The 13,916-nt window shown below is 54.5% G+C and overlaps 1 protein-coding gene across 1 annotated transcript; it reads right to left on the bottom strand.

The window, feature by feature from the left end:
• Nucleotides 1-1,337: 1,337 nt before the first annotated feature.
• On the bottom strand, nucleotides 1,338-12,790 carry TRAFD1 (TRAF-type zinc finger domain containing 1). The gene is made up of 12 exons (XM_063143764.1): nucleotides 12,658-12,790; nucleotides 11,917-11,987; nucleotides 9,353-9,488; nucleotides 9,081-9,134; nucleotides 7,832-8,237; nucleotides 6,459-6,713; nucleotides 5,233-5,300; nucleotides 4,174-4,401; nucleotides 3,958-4,090; nucleotides 3,136-3,448; nucleotides 2,349-2,406; nucleotides 1,338-2,013 (listed from the first exon to the last, which is right to left on the bottom strand). Exons 2-12 carry the CDS (start codon nucleotides 11,970-11,972, stop codon nucleotides 1,969-1,971), a joined length of 1,752 nt encoding a protein of 583 aa, XP_062999834.1. The 5' UTR covers nucleotides 11,973-11,987; nucleotides 12,658-12,790; the 3' UTR covers nucleotides 1,338-1,968.
• Nucleotides 12,791-13,916: the final 1,126 nt, after the last annotated feature.

Below are 13,916 nucleotides of genomic sequence, written 5' to 3'. Positions count from 1 at the left end.
GCCGGGATTTCCAAAATCTCTCAAGTCAGGTCTTGTTCTGTCTGAACACTGCCTGTAGTCTGGAGTAAGAGTCTCTCTTGCTGCCTAGGCTGGGCTTGTGAGCTTTCTTCCTTTTGTTCACTCCTTCCTTCCGAACATAAAGCCAACGGGGAACAGGGAAGCGGAGTTGAGCCTCCGTCGTGGTATGTATTACACACACTATTCACTTGCTCAAATGCTCTTGGTCAAGTACGGAACACCCTGGGCTAAAGGGAATTCTTACTACTTTGCACGTGCTCCTTAATACTTGGCCTGGAAACAGAGAAACCCCTGTAACGTCCACGCTGTATTCATCTACAAAAGTGTAAACCGCAAGAGACGAAGAATTGCAGGCTGCCTGCTCTCCAACTCACTTTGGGATCAGTTTGATGCACTGTACTTTTTAATTTGTATTTACTTACAGCAAACGTGTAAATATTTTGTACAAAAGAGGAACGTGGGCCAAGGGCAAGGTTTCTCCGGCCCAAGGCAGATCAGCTGCCGAGCTGACAGAAGTGTGTTTCGTTTGCCATTATTTTGTTAATTTATTCTCTCTGCTTTTTCACATCTCGATTCTACCACAAAGGTCTCTCCTTAGAACTGTTATCCTTCCTCAACTCTATCAAAACACACCACCTTAGCTTCCCTCTGTAAACCCACCATAGTGCTTTGCCCTTGGAGATAACACTGCAAAGTTGGTTGCCACTTGTTTTTAAGAACTCTTTGGCTTTTCTTGTATTTAATAAATGCTTACTTTTGGTGGAAGTGTCCTTAACCCTTTGTTCTTCATCTGATCTTGACAGCTGGGGTGAGGGCCTGTGATTGTATCCCTATTGCTGTGCTGTGGACAGCCGCCACGCACTGGGAAGCATCTGGAACTAGGATGCCCTAGAGGGGCCCAGCCTCTGGCAAACTTGGACCAGAGCTCCTGTGTATGTGTGTGAGGATCACCATTGCTTCTTCCTCTAACGCTAAACTTGCCTGGGCTACCAGTTATCTGTTCATAGCAGCAAGACCACCCAGGTTATAGTATTGTGAATTAAGGTCTTTGGGGAGAGCAGGGATGGACACCACAAGATTAAATTCAAGAGGAAGGAAAGGAGGGCACGCCTTTTGCCTGTCCAGTCTTTGCTTTAAAGTGCTCAGGAACGGGGCTTGCAGCCAGCCACAACCTTGAGCCCTTTACTGTTGTATAACACCGGAGAAGCGGATGAAGAGGGTTTTTCCTCCCTTCCCATGACCCTCCATCCCTCAGGATTGCAGCTACAAAAGTGGGAGGATAAGTAAAAAGCTACCTTCCCATTAACAAGGCATACGACTGCCGTAGATACAAAGTTTTATTACAAGAAATTTAAAACAGACAGTCTCCAGGACAGAACAATCAGCAGAGAGAAAAAGAAGAACAGAAGCCTGTCTCAGTTTTTAGGACATTTACTGGGCACTTCGGGTATTAAAGATCATGTTATTTACACACACAGGCACAGCCACGATAAATTATGGCTTTTCCCAGACCTGACGGGGAAAAGCAAGAGATCGCCAAGTACGGGTAGAGAAATTATTCCCAGCGGCACGCACTGCCTGCTGACTGGACCAGCAACAGATTTTTGAACGCCTTGCTGCATTTTGTGCGCGTGTGTACACCACGTCTCTCCACAGGAACACAAGGCCAAGCACTCTTTAAGCAGAACACCTAAAAGACTCCAAATCTGTCCTACAGTTAAAACGATTGGGCTGATCCCCAGACGCAGGCCTGGCCCTCTACTCCAGAGCAGAAACACATTGCACATTCAAGAAAAGCAGTCCTAACACGAGCCAAGGGGTTCCTATTGCCACATCTCTGGCCTGCAGCTGCGGTATGCTTGCATCACAGGGGTCCCCTCCAGGAAAAAATCACTGCCACGCTGGAATAAGGGCAGGAAAAGGCAACCCAGAGGGACTTGGAAACCTCCCCTACTCATTGTCAGGATAGTCCGGTTCCGCTCGCCACGGCTTGGCCTGTGAAAGAGAACAGCAGGAAGTGAAGGCTGGCAGAAGGGCAAAGGAGCAACGCACAACTCCAGATCCCGCCATGCGCTCGCTCGTGAGTTGCAGAACCAACTCATTTAGGAGAACCATGCCGTCCTAATGGCAGGCTTATGGAGAATAGCAGTTGGTTTAAACTAAATAGATGAAGCAAGTAAAATTCCTTTAACCAGGTGACATCCCTAAAAATTTGTTGTAAAAAAAAAAGTGTGCGTGTCCTGGTGGTGCAGCATTTTTGCATGCTCAAAGGGCCTTGAGGAAAGTGAGCCAGGCCTTGTGAGACAACCCGGGTCTCCCGCAGCTCTTACCTTGCTGCTGTTGTACTGGGCAGTCCCAGTGGGACTCCTGCGTCCGTCACTTCTCAGGCTGCAAGGAGAGAGCAGAAAAAGAGGGCCGCTGACATTGGCGACGGGGACCTGAAACTGACGTCACGTCAGCCTCAAACAGCTTGATTAACTGACTCTTACTCAAAGGATTTCTAACCTGCCTCTCAGGTCATGGTCCTTTCAAAGCAGTATACTCTTTAGATAGATAGATAGATAGATAGATAGATAGATAGATAGATAGATAGATAGATAGATAGATAGATAGTTTTGCTTTGTTTTACAAAATCTCATGACTTTTCCAAAGGTTTCCCCTGATTAATGGACAGCAGCAAACAAAATTCAATGGGCAGCACGCCGACCAAACACAGATTGAAATGAAAACATTCTTCCGAGTTCTTTTAAAACTCTGAGGATGGCCACCGCGGCCCTCTTTTAAGAAGAGGCAGCACCCACTCAGCTAGGCCCACAAGCCCCGCAGTCGACCTCCCTGCAACCAGTGTTCAGAGGAAAAGGCACAAAGGGGGGCTGGGGTATCCTGCCCCGAGGAGGAGAAAGCCACGTTCCCCGCGAGGGTGGTGAAGGCGGGACGGAAGTTCTCCTCCTCCCGGAAGGGGGGCACTTTCCAGATTGGCCTGGTTCCACCTCTTGGAGCAGGTGAGAGAGCAACCCGCCCCGAGAGGCATTCCTCCACCGAGGGAGCATTTGGTTCTGCTACGAACTGCAACCAGGAGAGCTGCAAAGCACAGGCCAGTGGCCAGGGAACCTCTACCTGGGCCGCGTGGGAATGGCCACTCCAAAGCTTGGCTCGTAGCTGACAGGGAAGCGGAGGGACGAGCGCCTGGGGGGCAGGGAGGCAGCGGCAGGGTCGGCTGGGCCCCAATGGGGCGCTCTTCCACGGCCACCTCCCAGGTCCTTGGCCTTCCCCGCCCTGGGGGGGCCAGCGTGGTTTTCCCGGATGTTGTTGGGAGAGGTCAGCTGGATGCGCCTGGCCGCCACCTGGTTGCCCCGGGGGTGGCTCCCTTGGACAAGCTGGGGAGGCTTCTGCTTGCTGAACTCCTCGAGGTACTGAGGTGAGATTTCCCCTGAAGTAGAAGAGAGAGAAATCAGGAACCGTCGCGGAGAGAAACAGCCACAGACACGGAGCAGACCTACAGTCCGCCTTCAGAACATTACGTGCTGTGCCTGCCACTGAGAACTGACTGCTCAGCGCGACGTCGACGTGGAAAAGGCCCCAGGTGCAAGAGCCAATGGTAAGCGCCAGAAGAGGTGGAGCCCTCCCTGTCCAGCCGCCGTGGGCCTCTAACCCCAAAGACTGCTGCCCCCATTGGCTACAGGAGCAAACCGGCACGAATGGAAAGAAGGCCGCCCCCTTCCTGCATGGCCATAGTGTCGCCGCCCCTCATTGCCCCCCCCCCATGCCGTGGCCAGTCTCTGCCAGGGAGGCGCGTCCCCCTCTTTGGCACGGGAGGCAGAGAGATCATCCACACTCCCTGGAATTGCCCTGCTTTGGGCAGCAAAGCAGACGCTTCACTGCTCACCGGAGCTTTCAGCTTGGGAACCTGCCCGCCTGGCCAAGAGGCAACGGCCGTACCTTGATGGCGAATGCGCCTCCGAGGCCGATCCGGTGACTCTGTTCCCTCCGAGCTCTCCACGGCCGGAGCCCCCGGCTGCGACGGCGTTCTTCCTGTTGAGGGGGTGGTGGCTGGACGCAAGTCACACTGGTCCTGGGTCAAGAGAGGACGCCGGTCATGGGGGGCCTCCCCAGAAAGAGCTGGCTTGCCTGCAGCTCCGCGTGAACTCGCCGTACCTGGTGATGGAAGAGGACCTCTTCTTCGAGCTGGACGCCGCAGAACTCGCACGGGAGCATGAGGCTGCCGCACGGGAGCTCAGGCTGCAGAGGAAGCGTCTCTCTGCCGCTGCCGGCCGAGCGCTCGCTCTGCAGCTGCTCCCACAGGTCCCGGAGACGCTCCGACCGAGGGACGAAGGTGCTTCTCTTGCTAAAGGAGGCCAAGGCGCTTCTCGGGTTGCAGCCAGTCTGTTGTGCACACAAGGGCAGAACGCGGCCATCACTTCCCTCCTTCTCAGGTGCCCCCAGCCGATGGGGAGGTAGGGCAGAAATAGCCGGCAATGGCCCACCAGTTCTTAACCCAGGCCTGGAGCGACTCCCATCCACAGAAGCCGTCCACGGCCTGCCCCCCTTTCCTGTGAGCATCGTGGGCATCAGGGGGAAAACAATCTCTATTTTAAGCTGAGGTTATACATATCTGTGTTTCAAATATACCGCTTGGGCTCTGCATAGTTTGTTTTGGAAAAACGAGAGCTGGGCAAAGAGGCTTGCCAGTCAAGCACCACTGCCTGAGACAGCTCTACTCGGAGCACTGAGAGACCCGACCTCCTCCTCCTCCTCCTCCTCCGACGGCCTGCATCACAGCCAGCCTCAGAGGCCAGGGAGAAGGCAGCCCAGCGGGACACAGGAAGAGGCAGGTCAGGGCCTGCAAGCACAGCGTTCTCCGGACTGCGAAGGGAGAGCCTTAAAGCAAAAAAAGGCACACAAGACACCTGTGATGCTGATCATGCACGTCACTGCCAAACTGGGGAAGCCCCACCCCACTGAGCCCAGAGGCCTTTGACCCACACCTTTTCGTCTCTGTTGCTAAGGGCTAGAAACTTGCTCTTATTTTATCTAAACGGAAAGCTACAACTTCGAGCTGGTTGTCAGAGTCCCCAACGCACATGGACAGCAACCCCCAGCCCTGCCTTCAGCGCAGTTGGACTATGTCAAGGCAGACCTCGGGGCCCTGTTCCACAGAGCAGCCGGCTTCTCCCGTCTGTCAGCATTAGGGAGATACACTGCAATATACAAAACCTGGTGAAGGATTAGATCGCCCTCGGGGTACAGCTCCTCACAGAATTCACAAGGCAGCAGGATCTCAGCTGCAAGGCAAAGGGAGACAAGATTATACACGCTTCACCACAGCGCCCACCGAGAACTTCTGTCACTGTACTCTTCCTTACAGCCTGGGGGGGGGGGGTCACCATTCTTGCCATTTCAATGCCAGGCCACCAAGGTTGGCTGACGGCGAGTCACCCAGAGCCTATCTGGGCAGCAGAGAACGGCTCTGAGCCTGCGTCTCTGCAATCCAGTTCTGGCCATCGGAAGCAAACTGGCCCCATGCCTCCCCCCACCACAAAGGGACCAGGAAACCTCAGAGGATTCTTTGGGGCGAGGCGGAGTGCCCCCTTGTGTGCATTCGCCACACTCAAGTTTTCTAGAATGTCGCTCTAGATTCAGAAGCTCCCCCGGCTCTCTCCTGTTCCAGCAAAGATTTCTTTAAAGCATTTTCACCCTGCTTTTCTGATGATGACGCTCCCAGGACAGTTTGCATATGAACAGCACACATATAAGACAGTCCCTGCCTTCAGGCTTACAATCTAAATGGCACAGCACAAAAGGAAAAAGCAATGGGGAGGGGAAAGGAAAATAGGTATGTCCAGGCACCAGTGTTTTTTTTTTTAATTAAATAGTTCTTATGACTAGCTGCATTGGAAGCATTCAGGGAAGAGGAGGAGCCCGATACAGCTGTTCTCTCAGCAGAACTGACAGCTCTACTTCCCATCTCTCCCTCTGCTGCAGCCTCACGTAGTGCATTCTAGCGACTTCTACACCATGAAGCTAGCATGAACTACATTCAGGCCACCTGGGTTGAAATGCAGCAAATACGTTTGCAGAAATCAGGAGTCTTTCCACAATGGTGAAGATCGGCAAGTCGGTGCAAGGCCACTTTAGAAATTCAGCCTTGCGCCCAGGTGCCTTGGGGCGCGGGACCCCCACACCTACAGCCAGTCTTGCCTTTCCACCCCCTCCCAACAGCACACAGCCCCTCCTGTCCCTGGATCCTGTGCGAGCTCCCCCAACCCCAGCGGCCTAAGCAAGCATGCACACCCTTTATTGAAGCCAAAACCTTTGTGAATGTTTTTTTTCAAAAGTTCCTGCACAGGAACTCGAATGCTTGTGAACATTCCATGGCATCGCAGCAACCCATCCAATGACCAGAGGGCCTCCCAGACACCCAACACCAAATAGTTACTTACTTTTGGACCTGTCTGTAGTGTTAGCAGGTATCAGCAAATCCCGAGAGAAAATACTGGAGTCATTTGCCTCAGCTGAGTTCTCGGCTGGCCCAGTCCTGGCAGGGAAGATATTCTTCCAGAAGTCCCTCTGGACCTCTGTCCCACTGGGCTCACGAGAGCTATTTTCGTGCTGCAAGCTAAGAGCCAACAGGTAATCAAAGTTGCAGTCCGGCTCTCCGCCAAAGGGCAGGGGGGCTGCTATCTTTTCCAGGTGGGCTGCGTGGGACGAAACAAAAACCAACATTAAGAACAAACACGGCGGGGTGCTTTGGCCTTTATCGTCATCACCGTCTGGACTTCTCATTTGCAAAACAAGCAGCAGCAACGCAAGCCCAAAGGTGCGGCCGTGCCTGTCAAAGCTTGTGCAAAGGCTCCCCTCGAACTGGATTTCAAGGACGGAGATGGGACGGGAACTGTTCCCCCTGACATAGTCAGCTGTACCGAGGAGAGCCAGGATACCGTTGCACCGAGCTGTGAACTGGTGGCCTCTGAGGCTGCAACGCATATAGCCGCCGGGAGCGTTAAGGAGTCAGGCGACGGACCGGTGGGCTCCCTTCGCAGCCCCCGCCTTACCCATGTTTAATGGTAACCGGGGTTTAGGGTGTGACCCTGCAGCCTCATAGCCCTCCTTGAAAGGTTCAGTTTAAGAAGGCAGCACAAGGCTTTGTGCGGCTTCACCTTCCCTCAGGAATTCAAGGCTGCTCATCCAACATGAGCCCTCGTCACCCCTGCAGTGGCTGCACGGTCACTTCCCGGTGGGTTAAACGCCTGCTGTTCCTCGTCACTTCACTCCCATGCTGAGAAGTGAAGCGCCGGCTAACGCACAGGAAGCAAAGGCGGCGGAATGCTGCCTTTGGGAAAGAGAGCGCTGCCCAACATCACTCCCGCCCAGGAGGACAGAAGACCTTGCGACTCCGGACGGCCCGCAACACTGACGTCCTGCCTTCCCCCACTGCCCAGGGAAACGGGCTCAGCCTCATTCCTTTTGCCTCGCCTTCAACCAGGGAGGAGCCGAGTGGTCTGACATGAGGGAGACTGTCTCCTGCAAAGACCTGAGCAGTGATCAGCTCCAATCATTTTAGAAAGACGGTATTAATTTTTTAGGGAGAATACCGCTTCAGAGCCAGTAAGGTACAATAAAAGTAAAGGCGCAAAAGAGATTTCGTGTACCTGACCTACAGAGCGCCACGGTGAAGCTAGGCCGCTTGCTATTTCTCCAGGCTTATGTTATCGAGCGGCACGAAAAATGTCAGAAATAAACAGAGCACTCGAAATACTCCAGAGAAAAACGACACCAAATGCCAACTTTGCGGATTTTCCAATGATGCCGTTACCTCGATTGCGATCGGGCTGTGGCACAGCGCCGGTCCTTCTGCCGAATTCCCTGGAGAGCTGGTCGCCCGAGAGACAATTGTAAAGCCTACTTTCCGGAAAGTTGCTCATCCTTGACAGGGATCCTGCAGCGTCGTCCGGACGGAGGATGTTCCTGATGGTCTGAATGTTACGGAAAACCACCTCGGAGTTCAAGCCGGGCTTGGCCTGGCTGATTCTCGCCTCCTGGGCCTGCTTCGCACAGTCCTCCGGGTGGCCCTGCAGGTCTCTCAGCATCACGTTGCGGCTGCACCGGCTGCAGCGCTCAGTCCGAGCCCCGCAGTAGTCCTCGTGTTCTTGGAGCTTGTTGAAGGCCAGCTCGATCTCACAGTGCTGGCAGGCCGTGGGCCGCAAGGGGCACGCTGAAGCCTGCAAGGAGAAGGGAGCAAAGCAGGCACGGTCGCCCTGGCCTTGGAGGTGGAGGGAGTCAACGAGGCACCTTTCCTGGATGACTGGAAGGCCAGCCTCAGGAAGGAGTTTGGGGAAGCCAGACAGTTGGCGCGGGTTCAGGAAGGGTTGCCGGATGCCCATTTCTCAGGTAGGAGCGTGCCGAGGAGCTGCGTTTCCAGTGAGAATCCCAGCACCGGGTTATGAAGGTCAGCGAATTAAGACTCAAAAAGGGGGGCAAATATTGTTTGTGTGAGTCCAGCTCACCACACGTGGTAAAAAGAAATCCAGAGTGCCGGCCACCTGCCCTCTCAGCCCGCTCGGTAGCCGCATTCACACCATCTTCAGTGCCTGTTGCCGCTGCCACCTCAGTTTTGCCACACGCACAAGCGCATGCGAAAACACAGCAGATCCGAAGCAGCCCTCTGTTCACTGCCCCCCAACCTGCACCCGCCGCAATGAAAATAGTATATTCCTGCCTTGCAAATGAGTCTTCTAAAGACCGGAGAAAGGAGGGGGCGTAGCTCATTGCTCTGCAAGCAACAGCTTCCAGGTTCAAGCCCCGGCATCTCCAGGTAGGGTTTGGGGAAAGTCCTGCCTGAAACTCTGGGGAGCCCACTGCTGCCAGTCAGTGTCAACAAAGCTGAGCTTAGGTGGACCAATGCACAGCAGCTTGGGATGCTCCTACGGATTCTCTTGCAGTTCACAAAACGCTTCCCCACTTACGAGCACCCACCCATGGAAGCGGCTATTTTACCAGGCCGAAGCCCCTGCTTTGTTGGTATCCCAAGAGAAAGGCCAGCCCGTGAGAAGCAGCATACTAACCCTGTGCTCCTGTAACAGACCACTGTCCATCTTCATGCTGCATTTGCAGGTGACCTAGGATGGAAGACACACGTGCGTGGACAAAGGACAGAGCAGAGATTGTGATTAAACCTGCCTCGCGGGGAGAAGACCTACTGGAGCGGCCTCCTGCAACCTGGTGCCCCACAGATGAGTTGGCTGCGGGATGGTGAGAGCCACAGCCCATCCCACCTAGAGGGCACCGGGTTGGGGGAGGAGGTGCTAGGGAGAGGGGAAGAAGTGCCGCTGATCACCTGCGTGTGCTCCAGCTCCTGATGGTTTCTCATCTCCAATTTCGGGAAAGGCTCCATGCAGATGGGACAGACCCCAATGTTCCGACGGCAGTGGATCTCGTGGATGGTGAAGTTCGCCGCAGGAATGTCCTTTTTGCTGTAAGAGACAGACGGCCCTTGGACAAGTGCATGGAATCTGGAATGCTGCCTTGGGGGCGTGTAGAAAAGGCGGCATCCCTAAACCACTTAGAAAGCCGGCCCCTCGTTTTTATTCCTCTTCTGTGAAGCCCTCTCCAGCTGCAGTCCGGGCTTGGAGGTTCCATGCCACGGAACTCAACGGGACTGAGAGAGACGCCCCCTCATTCGGCACAGCTCCGTCCTCCCTGCCCGCAAGCTGGCCAAAAACAAGCCACCCACCCTGAGGGCACACCGGCACGTTTACAGTTCGCGGTTACAAGCTAAGCAGAAGACAGGATACAAAATTCAAGGAGCTTAATCTTGCAAAGAAGCAATCCCACCGGGGGTGGGGAGGGATTTTGCTGCTGCTCTGCGGCTTGGTCTCTTCCCTTGCAAAGTGACTGGCCCTGAACAGCAGCTCCAAAGCCTTCCCCCAGGCCTTCCACAGGCTGCTCTCACAAGCAGAATAAGCTGGAGGGCCAGAACCAGCCTTCCAAAAGGCAACCATCTGTCTATAGTAAGTTGTTCCCCTTCTAAATGCTTCTGACTAACCGAGATGATCTTTGGTGCAACCTTGGCTTAAGAGAGAGCAAAGAAACAGACATCTGCCACACGGTATTCAGTCAAGGCCCCTTGACTTTAATCAGCTGTAGCCCTTTCCAAAGTGGAAAGTCAATCAGCAAGCCTCCTCCAAGGGCAAATTCCATGTTGCATGGAGGCCTCCGCAGAACTTACAGGAACCCGACTCCCAGGAAATCTCCCTTCGACAAATAAAGCTTAGGAAAATTACAGCCCACAAAACAGACTTCTTGACAGAAGGAGAAAAACAGATATATTAGCTACAGACCTGATCACACAATCATTAGCCTGGGATAGCCACCCCAAACTCATGTAAACACTTAGCATTCAAATAAGATTATTTCAAATATTCCGAGCACTTCACATTATCTCAATAATCCCTATAAGAAATCCTGAACGGCATGCCAACGTTATCTCCATCATTACAGCTTACAAGTGGGCAGTGAGGTCGTGAGCAAGTTCATGGCAGAAGGGGGGGGGGGGAATTTTCACCAGGGATTTCCCAGCCCCACGTTCTTTTAGCCACTACACTATATTAACCTATTCAAAGGACGGATCCAAGGCAAGAACATAAGACAGTGTGGAAGGCGATGCAGCTGAAGCTTTCTGGAATTTCTTGTGTACGAGCACAGGGTTTTCCCGAAGACAAAGATAACCGACTTATAGCCCAATCGTGCAAATGTACCCAAGTGCTGTGGAGCCTCTGCCTGGCATGCAAAAGGTCCCGGGTTCAAACCCCAGCAACGACCCCTGCCTGAAACCCTGGAGAGCCATGGCTGCCAGTCAATGCCGATTTTTTTTCTCCCTCTCTCCTAAAACTAGAAGCCAGTGGGGCCCTCCCATGAAGCTGATGGGTGGGAGATTCAGGACAGATAAAAGGAAGGACTTCTTCACATGGCAGAGCGTTAAACTATGGAGTTCACTACCACAAGATCTGTTGATGGCCACAAATTCAAAGGGGTCGAATAAATTCCTGGAGAAGGCCATCAGTGGCTAGTAGCCTTGATGGGATATCTATCTTGCTTGTTATTTCTAGAGCCAAGCTTGCTACTTTTGCCTGATTTCTACCCTAAACCCTGAGGTTAAATTTTGCCTGAAATCTAGTTTGAAAACACCAGGGCTCAGTCTAAAACATGCCAGGCAATGACACAGCACAGAGTAAAACTATGGAACTCACTTCCAATTTGGATGGCTTTAAAAGGGGGTTGGATAAATTCCTGGAGGAGAAGAAGGGTATGTGCCAACGTCAGAGGCAGTAAAAGCCTATGCACACCATGTTCCTCACCCACGTTCTGGGGAACATGGGTGGGAGGGTGCTGTTGCACCACCAGTGAGGGAGGAAGCAGCAGTCAGGCACCTCTCCACCGTGCCTGGGTCCAGCTCCAGCTGAGAGCCCCCTCCCTCCTGCTGTCAACTGTAACTGCTGAACTTTACAACTAAGATTGTAGTGCCTGAATTTGCTTTCCTTTTCCCCCTCCTCCTCCTCCCTCCCAATCCCCTTTCCTTTTGTGTCATGTCTTTTAGATTGTAAGCCTGTGGGCAGGGACTGTCAAGAAATACTTTTGTAAGCCGCCGTGAGAGCCTTTTTTGGCTGAATGGCGGCATAAAAATCCTTAAATGTCCTGCTTGTTCATCCCTGGCCGACGGCTGGCTGGCTGGCCCCCGTGTGAACAGAGCGCTGGACTGGAGGGACCCTGGGCCTGATCCTGCCTCAGGGCCCTTCTGGTGTTCTTAACACGGGGCCAGATGGACCCAGGGCCTGGCTCAGGAGGCAGCTTCCTGTCTTCCTAGGCCCACCCCGTCGGCAGCCGCTCACTTTCGTTTCTTACCAATTGCTGCACAGCCGGGTTTCACATTCCTCCTCTCCTGCCGCTGCAGCAGCCATGGTGCTTTCGCTGTCCTGGGGAGGGAGGAGAGAAGAGGTCACTTTCCCTTTTGGTTTCCCTGCCTGCCAGCCAGCCTGCCAGCCTGCTTACTCACTCACTCGCATCCTCTTCTGAACGCCTTTCACAAACCTCTCGCCCAGCCCGGCGCCCTTCCTTCCTCCCTTCCTTCCTTCCCTCCCTCCCTTCCTCCTTGCCCTGCCACCACTCTTCTGACAGGCCCTGAGGCCCATGTAACCCACCACCACCAGTGAAGCCCACAGGCTGGCGGGGGTGGCAGCCTCGCAGCGTGACTTGGCCTGACCTACCTCACAAGGTTGTTGTGAAGGAGGGAGGAGCCAAGCTAGAGCCTCGTCGGCCGCCCTCGAGCTCCTTGAAGGAAGGGCGCGAAGAGGAGGAGGAGGAGGAGGATGGGGGGGGGGTTGTCCACATCTCTTTCTCCCCCCCCCCCGCAAGAAGGCTCCTCCACACTCAGCCCCAAAGCCAGGCGCTCGCCCGCGTCATCCTGTGGGGCGAAGGCCAGGGGCGCCTCTCCCCTCCCCCACCCCGCAACCGCCCTAATTCCTCTCAGAAGGGACAAGCCCCAGTCTCCTGCCGCTGATGGAGGAAGGGGAACGAGGACGGCTAGCGGAGGGGACATGTTCGGCTTCTTCTGCCCGCCCGCCCGCCTGCCTGCCCCTGGCTTACCTCGCTAGCTCTCGGCCCGAGCTGCCTCTTCTTCGCCGCCTCCGCCTCCGCCGCCTCCCTCACACACAGCGAGCGAAAATCGGGAAACCGGCCCTCAGCCGCCTCAGCGCTTCCTAACCTGCCCCCCGCGACGCGATTGGCCAGCGCCCGACTCGCCGTTGGCCGGCTCCGAGCCCCCATTGGCAGCCGGTCCTGTCAAGCGCGCCTCTTCCCACCCCCGTCCCCAACAAACGCGTCTCCTCATTGGTCCAAGTAGGGCAGGCGCAAAGGCCCCTCTTCTCCTACCCCCACCGCGGCGAACGCACGACGTAGAGACGTCATCGGAAGTACGCCACGCCCCCGCCTCAGCTGAACCGTGGAATGCCAGCCGCCAGCCCTCCCAGCGCAGGCAAACCGTGCTTCTGTGCATGTGCAGAGTGCAAAATACTGCACCTGAGTCAGCGCTGAGGACTCCAAGGGAGAGAAGGGGATCGGGGCCTTCCTGAAACCACCATTCCAGGGAAGGCTCCTCTTCCCTCAGCTGTCATCACCAGCAGGCTGAAGCAGAGGAGAGGGGATGGGGCGCACGGCCATCACACCAACCCTGCTGAAAGGCCGCTTCATTTTTCCTCTTCCTTTCCCATCCCTCTTTCCTTGTGTGTCGTGCCATTTTAGATTGGACGTAACTTGTTTTACTGATTGCCTGCCAACCGCTCCCAGAGCCTGTTTTGGCTGAGGAGCGGGATAAAAATACCTTAATTAAATAAATAAGAAAAGTGGCTTCCTTTTATGGGCCGAGGCCTGCCCTCCCTCCTTTCAGGAATGCGGCCACCGTGCGGGAGGGATGAGCGAATGCATGACAGCCAAAAGAGGAAAGCCCCGTTTGGGATGTGGGTTGACATCTTCCGTTTATTTTCTTACCTTCGCTGCAGTTATACAGGACAAACAGGCCGGCAACAAAATGTTGCAGCGTATCCTCACCTCCTCACAGAAAGGCTCCTGATCAGGGTTACAGCCAGCAGGCCAGGCCCTGCTCCAGGATACTTCATTCTGCCCCCACCCCAACTGCTCCCACCCGACTTTTTCCAACTGTCAATTGACATCCAAGGGATACAGAATACGCTCTATCCTCACAGGACCTTTTGTCCCCTTTGTGTGCTTTTGACACCTTTCTCCCCCCACTCATTGTACAAAACTCTAGTTTCCCCCAAGCATGTCAATATCTCCCTTTTGTGCCTCCATGCCATGCCACCCCACCCCACCCCACCCCACCCCCCGCA

Source organism: Elgaria multicarinata, chromosome 18, assembly GCF_023053635.1.
Source record: "Elgaria multicarinata webbii isolate HBS135686 ecotype San Diego chromosome 18, rElgMul1.1.pri, whole genome shotgun sequence".
NCBI classification, from domain to species: domain Eukaryota; kingdom Metazoa; phylum Chordata; class Lepidosauria; order Squamata; family Anguidae; genus Elgaria; species Elgaria multicarinata.
Note: the sequence above shows the minus strand (reverse complement) of the source record. Positions and strands in the feature narration are given on the sequence as shown.

Coding starts and splice junctions, on each gene's coding strand:
- TRAFD1 (XM_063143764.1), bottom strand. CDS start 11,972: ATGGCTGCTGCAGCGGCAGGAGAGGAGGAATGTGAAACCCGGCTGTGC. Junction 4,402..5,232: donor GCGATCTAATCCTTCACCAG/GTTTTGTATATT, acceptor TGTGCACAACAG/ACTGGCTGCAACCCGAGAAG. Junction 4,091..4,173: donor AGGTCCTCTTCCATCACCAG/GTACGGCGAGTT, acceptor CTCTTGACCCAG/GACCAGTGTGACTTGCGTCC.